This window comes from Asparagus officinalis, chromosome 8 (genome assembly GCF_001876935.1).
Source record: "Asparagus officinalis chromosome 8, Aspof.V1, whole genome shotgun sequence".
Lineage (NCBI taxonomy): Eukaryota > Viridiplantae > Streptophyta > Magnoliopsida > Asparagales > Asparagaceae > Asparagus > Asparagus officinalis.
This window is the reverse complement of record NC_033801.1, coordinates 8,066,700-8,075,020: the sequence shown is the minus strand read 5'-3', so window position 1 is coordinate 8,075,020 and position 8,321 is coordinate 8,066,700. Positions and strand designations below refer to the sequence as shown.

Here is an 8,321-nt window from a genome sequence, read left to right as displayed (position 1 = left end):
ACTCTCTCCCCTTCTCCTCCTCCTCCTTCCATCACCACTCGGTACGTGGACCCCACCACCCCTCTCCCCAGCATCTCCGCTGACCCCCTCATCAGATCCTCCATCACAAACTCTTCGCACCCTTCGAAGAACACAAGCCTCTCCTCTTTTGTTCCCTTCGGGTTCTCATCTTCGCTTCCTCTATCCCCTTTCCCTTCTCTTGTCCTACATCTCCGTTGCATGAAAATCAAGAAAGCAGCCAGCAACACTGCTGATATTGAAAGGATAATGATAATCAGAAACAATATCAGAATCCAATGTTTCTTTTTCTTTTTCTTCTTCTTCTTCTTCTTGTCGCTGTATGAGGTAGGCATTGCCTGTTTCGGGCAATCCTCTACAGGGTTTCCACATAATGCCAAGTTTCCTATAAATGATGAAGAAGAAAACGACAGATTCTTCGGGATCTCACCAACGAGATGGTTGTAAGAGACATTTAGATCGACAAGGCTTTGAATTTTGCCAACTGAGCCTGGAATTTCACCAGTGAACAAGTTTTTCTCAAGACGAAGAGTGAGGAGATGTGGAAGGAGAATGCCGATACTGGCAGGAATTACACCTGAAAATTGATTCCCTGCAAGATCGAGGCGATGGAGATGACGAAGGTGGAGGATTGATTCAGGAAAAGGACCAGAAAATTTATTATTTGACAGAAATAGGAGTTTAAGGTGAGGTTGCCATAGAGAGAGGCTCAAGAGGTGGAGAGAGCCACAGAGGTGGTTGTTCTTGAGACTGAGGACTGTGAGATGAGGAAGCCGAGCTAGAGCTTCTATGGTTCCATTGAGCCTGAGCTCTTCTAGCACGAGCTTTGTGACTTGGCCATTGTGGCAATAAACGCCGACCCAAGAGCCAGAGCAAGGATCGGTCTCTGGATCCCACGAGGAGAGGAGGCCGGCGGGGTCAGAAGAAGACCTGAAGGACTGAAGAGGGTTGAAATCCACAGAGTTGTTTGAAGATGAAGAAGAAATGAAACCCGAGAAGAAGAATAAGAAGAAGAAACTGAGGTGGGTCATTCTTTTTATGATTAACTGGGGGTAAGATTTTGTGTGTATGGAAGTATCTAAATTTATATGGAGAGATTTTGGCAGGATTACATATACGAGAGGTAACCGTTGAAGGGTGGGGAAAACATTCATGCAATAAGAAGGGGCAGCATTTAATTTTCATAATTAAGGGAAGCGCCAAAGAGGGAGGAGGAGCGGATTTGGGAGCCTCTAGAAAATGGAAATATGTTAACTAGCAATGAATAGACACTGTATTCTTCTCTGTCATTTGAAATCATGGTCAGTGTATATTCTATGAATCTGAGATATTGTAAAATCCTTGAGGAGATTTCATCACGTTTACTCATTAATTGTTTAGTTAATTTGATTCATGAGCTGCGTGTTTCAAGAGTTCACGGATGGTTATGATTTCTTAATGAGAAATAAAAAGTAGTTCATTCACCAAAAAGTAATATTAATCATGCTAGAAAGAAATCACAAGTATATAAACATTACTAAATGTTATTAGTGACGATTAGTCAGTACAAGTGAAGACGGTCCATTTATGGGCTTCGAAGCATATTTCATTCAGACGTAATCTCCCTATTCGGTGGTTTAGTATAGGTCTAAGTCATATTCCATAATACCATGAATTTTTGTCCTCCCAGTTTTCCAACTTCTAGTATAATATTTCATCATTTTTTTCTTTACAGGACCAACAGATATAAATAAATAACTGAAGATTTGCATTTATCTAGAAACTACCGTCAGTTATTTTTGGCATATAGTTATATGTATGAAATATAATTTAGCTGAAAACTCCCCATGCTTTCTTCTACGCTCTTACTATCTTAGATTATACATAATATTTTGACATCGAGATTTTTTGTCGAACATAAGAGGCAGTAATTATCAAAGGAATCATAGGTACAAGTAGCTGTATACTTCTACCCCAAAACAATTAAGGAAAGAGATCTGCTGGAGAGAAAACGGGGTAACTGTCAGGCGGCATAAAATAAGGCAAAATTCATCAACGATAACAGAAATTTATGATAAATATGTGGGTTTATCACATTATAGGATTCCAGCCTAATAACATCAACCTTCCGAATATAATTATCTAATGCCAACCTTCTGATATTTTTAGAACAAGAGTTGCCTGGCTAGTGGCTAACCATTAAAAACCCCACGATTTTTACAACAATATGATCCAAATATGACCACTCAATATTCTCGATTTTGGCAAGTAAAAATCACTGGTTAAAATCAGTTTCAAAACTCCCTTACTGGAAACTATCCTCTGTAGCAAAAACTCAACTAAAATAAAAACTTTCCCTTTAATCAACCTCATTAGTAATCATAATCGTCCATGTCTGGCATGCGACTTGGTGATTTGCTAGCTTTTGCATCTGCACGCTCTACAACTGCTGCCTCAGTGGTTGTCAATAGTACCGAGATGCTGAAAACCAATCACATTACTCAGTAATTGCTTCAGTTACAGTTGTGCGCATAAAAGTAAGAATCCAACAACATATATCACTCCTTACCTTGCTGCATCTACAAGAGCAGTTCTGATAACTTTAAGGGGATCGATGATTCCAGCTTTTACCATGTCAACATACTCACCTGCAGCAGAAAGCCATGCACAACCATCAGCTCATGAATCAAGGACTGTAAGGAGTGATGATACGAGAAACTGCTCACAGACAAAAATATCAGAAAATTTGAAATCAAGAAACTTTGATAAGATACGTCCCTGGAATGCTATATGGGTGAGAACAAGTAATATCAAAGCTTTTACGGAGCAAAAAATGATAAGGGTTCTAAGCATGCCACATATGCAGGGATAGTTACCTTTAGCAGCATCATATCCCAAATTGAAATCATCCTGTTCTAGTAGTTTGCCAACAACAACAGCACCATCAACCCCAGCATTTGCAGCAATAGTGTAAGCAGGTGCCTGCATGAAGTCAACTTCTGTTTATATAAATGCCTCTACAAATAGCAGCTAACAAAACTTCTCAAACAGTACAAGGTATTAAGTGTACAGGTAACAACTAACAACCTTCAGAGCATTTTGAATGATCTGAACGCCTATTTTCTCGTCGCTATTGGATGATTCAATTCTACCCAACTCCTTAGTAGCATATAAAAGAGCCACACCACCACCTGCAGAAACAATTTGTATGAGAGATAAACGCTATCGTTGTTCTCAAGAAAGAAGAATCAACCCTGAACTTACCAGGCAAAATACCCTCTTCAACAGCAGCTCTTGCAGCACTTAAAGCGTCGGTAACCCTATCCTTCTTCTCACCAACTTCAGCCTCACTAGCTCCACCAACCTGCATCAGCAAATAACATTTGTATGTATGTGCCAAGCAAGGAAATGGACCAGGAATGAAGAAAAAGAAACAAAGGAGAAGGAAATGGGGGAAATAATGATGAAAAAGCATTACCTTAATCACAGCTACACCTCCTGAAAGCTTTGATAGTCGTTCTTGTGCTTTCTCCTTGTCAAACATAGCAGTGCTTCTTTCAATAGATGTTCTCAGCTGCCGAAACAAATTCCAAACTCAGCCTTCTTAATTTAAGAGCTCCATTGCATATTAAATTATACAAGCTCATGCATTTTACTTCTACTCCAGCTAAACAAGTTGACTATTTAAACTTAACAATAGTAGTCTTTTGATGCTTAGTACATCAACCCATCTGTGTGTTCCTAAACGGGAAAGAATAATTTCAAAAACATTCAGTAAAAGTTACTAACTTGGGCTAAAACACCATAAATGTCAGTTCAAATCAATGTATACAATTTCATACATGTATCAAGTGAAACACCGTTCTGTAGACAAAATCAATGGGTCATGGACACTTACGAAACACACTACAAGATACAAAATGAATTCAATAAAGCACACAAACGATAAATGTGTACAATGTATGTCTGGCACGTGCCAATCTGCCCAACAGGGTTCCATACAACACTGTACAATAACACATAAAACATGAAACAGAGAACTGATATAGTGCAACTGCTGACAAATAATGATTACAAGTACTGCATGCAAATTCTGCAGGCAAGGAAAAAAAGTCAATTTTCAATGGTTTCTCTCAATCTTCCTATGAGCGGAAAATGTTCTCAACATAAAAACTACAAAAGAATAAAGTCATAAACAATAAAAAAAACAATAATAAGAAACTGATATAATCTAAAGGTGTGTTGTGCAAGTAAGTTCAACTCTAAGGAACTATGGACAGCCTAATTCAACTTAAGCTTCACCACCCTACACTCCACAATGTGAAGATAAATTTACAGTAGGCCATCATCAACAGTTAAAATGTGTCCACATCACCCATGTCATTGCTGATTACTCACCGTGCACCAATAGTTTTCTAACCGCAAAAATCATCCAGTGTCAGACATAGGACACACTGCAGCAACGTTGCTCCGCTCAAGGGGGCAGTAAATATGCTACATCTCTTTGAGCCCCAATCCACAATATCCAGGAAGACGTGATTTTGATTGTCTAAGGATTTTAAAAAGATGATCTCACACATTTTCTCTAGCACTTATTTGGCGGAATTTAACCCATACCATTATTGAATGCAAGAGACTATCAAGATTAAAAAAAAATTCTTCTTATATCACACTTATAGTGCAAAATTTAATTGCATCCAAGCAGATAGGAAGACAATGTCAAAGAACCATCGGTTCAATAATTTCATCTATTTAAATATTTAAAAACTTTACCAATAGTGCCAATCGTGTACTCAACTACAAGCAAGGTTTTAAATATCGGTTATCGGGGATTTATCGGACGGCCAAAATCCTTATCGGATAGCGAAAATCGGGGATATATCAGGGATAAGTAGTATTTATCAGAGTGATATACTGGATGATGTGTATATATAATATAACAATTAAAAAATATAATCTAATCATGCTTAATGAAATATAAACATACCAAAATATAAATCATCATGTTCAGAATCACTAACAAATTGTAGAAAGCGAAACTTGCATCATAGCCTTGAAAAAATATAATGTTAGTCAAAATGGGCCGATAATCCCAATAAAAAAGTCTTACTTATCGGCCGATAAGTGCCGATAACGCCGATAAATCGCCGATAAACCTACAAAAACGATAACCGATTAAAAATCCAATTTATCCTAGCGGAGAGCTCCCAAATCCGATAACTCGGCCGATAATATCGATTATCGGCCGATATTTAAAACAGTGACTACAAGGATTTTCTGTAAATAAATTAGTTTCAATACAACACTAAAATGTGTGTTTTCGAACAACTAATGCAATAAGTACTACAAACAGGGAAACAAATTCACCAACTCATGAGCATATACACAATTGACTGACTTTAACATGTGCAAGTCAAATCTATAAATAAATTATCCATGTGACTACTAGGACAAGAACAATGACTCGCCTATGTCATACATACAAATACTTGCTCTTGTTTGAGATACTTTAGACGGTATTTAGTGTACAACAGCTTACTTTTCCTTGGAAGGATATAAGGACAAAGTTGCTCTTTCCTTCACTAGTCAAATGCAAATTTTCTCATGACATGTACAGCAACAACAACAGTAAAATGTGATAGAAAACAAAAGGCTGCTGACTCCAAAACAAACGACCCCCACCCACCATTATTTTTCAGGTCCAAACAAGATAAAAACCATTACCTGTAGAGGAAAGCAAAAGATTATCATCTTTACAGTGGAAGTTTAATCCGGTTTACCTGTTCACACCTCTCTTCAATAAGCTTTTTGTCACCACCGCCATGTAATACAATAGTATCATCCTGAGAAACAGTGACCTGTAACAATAAAAAGTGAATATAAATGATGACCTCTTATCAGCTATGAAAATAATAATTATCCTATTTGGTTGATCAAGAATGCAGTTAAGTACTAGCCTTTTTGGCGGTACCAAGCATATCTAGCTTGACATTATCAAGAGAAAGGCCACGATCTTCATCAATAACCTGTATATCAAAGGATAACGCATTACACACTACAACTCTAATTGTAATGGAGGCAGATTTTCTGGAAACTAATATGGTTTCCTTCTTCTTTTTCTTTCCTTTTTCCCCCCAAGCTGAACAAAGTTTCTGTCTTGAGTGGGATCTAACCTCACCACTAGTAAGAATGGCAAGATCCTCCAAATTTGCTTTTCTATTTTCACCAAAACCAGGAGCTTTGATAGCACAGACCTGTAGTTGGAGGAAAAAATGATAAAGAGTTACTTGGAATAATAGGAACCAAAAAAGGCAAGATGAAGCAGTTTCCTTTCTGATGATGTGACTATAATGCTATAGGCACAGAGATGAATTCTCCCCAAATTTCAGTGCCTTAGCTTATAGGCAACCAAATTGGTAAAGAAATCTGCAAGGTGATCAGTGCACTCGAAATAAATTAAGAGAAGAAACGATTTACCTTGACACCAGCATGATGCTTGTTCAATACAAGCATTGACAGGGCATCACCTTCCACATCCTCGGCAACAATTAAGAGAGCTCTGTTTTTCTGTTTAAATAAGTAATACTTTAGAACATGATCTTATATGTGATTTATTTTCACATGAATAACCATTCAGGAACAAATAATTATAGCATTACCTTTACAGCAAGCTCCAATATCCGGACAAGAGAATTCATGTCCGAGATTTTTTTGCCATAAATAAGGATTAATGGATTATCAAGTTCCTAGAACATATCAGACAAAAATGAGTTGATATGAATTTAGTTTTAACTTTCAACATATAATGGCAGCATGAAAGCACTCCAAAGTCAAAATGGTGAGAAAAAGGAATAAATTTGTACTTCTAGAAAGTTTAAAGGCAAAAAGATTAAATAAATACAGCAATATTTACCTGCTTAATCACATAACTCATTCACCCAGTTAAGTTAATAGTTTTTATCATAATTTTATCTCTCTTTAAAACAAAAACGAATAAAAAACACCAAAATGTTTTTAAGAAAGATTGACAGAGCAAATACATCTTTAAGTGTATCCTACCATTTATATTACCAACCTCAGTGGGATCGGCTTATCAGAGGTCAGGGAATATCTCCGAAGAAGAATAAGAGTCTAGAAACTACAAAAACTTCTGAAACTGTCACTGCATCACATCATACTAAATTATCTCTTATGAAGAAAACATAGCTAACACAGGGATCAGCTGAGTTCTTTTGAGGTAAATGCTTTGCAACTCCTCACCTCTTTGTTCACCTCGTACAGCAATGGCTAACAGGGGGATTAGTAGAGTTTGTTCCAAAGGAAAGCGCATGGGCAATTCTGAGGGTAAAATATAGGTATCAGCAGTTCCTGTGTTTGAAGTACTTATCGTACTGACTCAAAAAAAAAAGGAACAAATTTGGCAGGGACTTTGGTTCCTTCTCATTAAGTCCATCTGACGTGTTCAGGATGAAATTGCACAGTCTAAATTAATTATCTCCATGCAAGCATGAACTCTTCAACAGGAAATTTGGCCTCCAAAGATGGATGACAAATGCAATCATTGCATGTCTCCTAAAATCTATCATGTGAGAACTTACCAATAAGAACTTCGACAAGTACTTCAAATTTAAAAAGTGGGAAAGATACTGAGAAAAGGATACCAAACACAGGCATGAGTATCTAGTTCCTTCTAGATCAGTCAAGTAAATGAGTGTGTTCATTAAACCTAAATGTCTCCTAGAAAACACACCAAGACTAATTTTGCAGCAATCTAAGTGATTCTTTTATATGGGTGTCGCTTATGATATTCCTCACAACGTCGTTACACTTGCCAATGAAATAAAGTAAAGAGATGATGTATCAAGGATTGAGCAGATGTATACGAGTATCGTTCAAAAATAAGGCAGATTAACAGATGAATAAACAGTTACTCAAAACTCACACATTTCTGGGTCTTTTCATCTGTAATAAAATAGGGAGATATATAACCCCTCGCTAATTTCATACCCTCCACCACTTCCAGCTCGTTATATAATGTATTACCATCCTGCAATGTTTAGAGTTGCAATAAGTGATTAATACCGACAATGCTTAACAACTCATAAAAAGTTTATCAGCACTTACAGCAACAGTGATGACACCTTCTTTTCCAACTTTTTCCATTGCTCTAGCTATCAGCTCCCCGATTTCTCTTTCACTGTTTGCAGAAATAGTTGCCACCTATTTCAGCACAAGCATAAGTGAAAAGAAGGAAAAACAAAATAGCATATCCACAAATGAAAGAATGACCAAGATAACAATGTGAAGGGAAAAAAAGACTAAAC

The 8,321-nt window shown here is 37.1% G+C and overlaps 2 protein-coding genes across 2 annotated transcripts in view; both read right to left on the bottom strand.

Moving 5' to 3' along the window:
• Positions 1 to 1,167, bottom strand: part of LOC109820793 (probable leucine-rich repeat receptor-like protein kinase At1g68400) — a 2,819-nt gene extending 1,652 nt beyond the window's left edge. The window contains exon 1 of the mRNA XM_020386990.1: positions 29 to 1,167. Coding sequence (XP_020242579.1) covers positions 29 to 1,049 — 1,021 coding nt within the window. The 5' untranslated portion in view covers positions 1,050 to 1,167. The remainder of the gene's footprint in view (positions 1 to 28) is intronic.
• LOC109819768 (chaperonin CPN60-like 2, mitochondrial) overlaps positions 2,046 to 8,321 on the bottom strand; it is a 15,379-nt gene continuing 9,103 nt past the window's right edge. The window contains exons 6-18 of the mRNA XM_020385645.1: positions 8,122 to 8,217; positions 7,940 to 8,044; positions 6,657 to 6,743; positions 6,475 to 6,564; positions 6,171 to 6,251; positions 5,955 to 6,023; positions 5,778 to 5,855; positions 3,476 to 3,571; positions 3,262 to 3,361; positions 3,085 to 3,188; positions 2,874 to 2,979; positions 2,567 to 2,645; positions 2,046 to 2,478 (exon numbers count right to left, since the gene is read on the bottom strand). Of these exons, the coding sequence (XP_020241234.1) occupies positions 2,370 to 2,478; positions 2,567 to 2,645; positions 2,874 to 2,979; positions 3,085 to 3,188; positions 3,262 to 3,361; positions 3,476 to 3,571; positions 5,778 to 5,855; positions 5,955 to 6,023; positions 6,171 to 6,251; positions 6,475 to 6,564; positions 6,657 to 6,743; positions 7,940 to 8,044; positions 8,122 to 8,217 (1,200 nt within the window). The 3' untranslated portion in view covers positions 2,046 to 2,369. The remainder of the gene's footprint in view (positions 2,479 to 2,566; positions 2,646 to 2,873; positions 2,980 to 3,084; positions 3,189 to 3,261; positions 3,362 to 3,475; positions 3,572 to 5,777; positions 5,856 to 5,954; positions 6,024 to 6,170; positions 6,252 to 6,474; positions 6,565 to 6,656; positions 6,744 to 7,939; positions 8,045 to 8,121; positions 8,218 to 8,321) is intronic.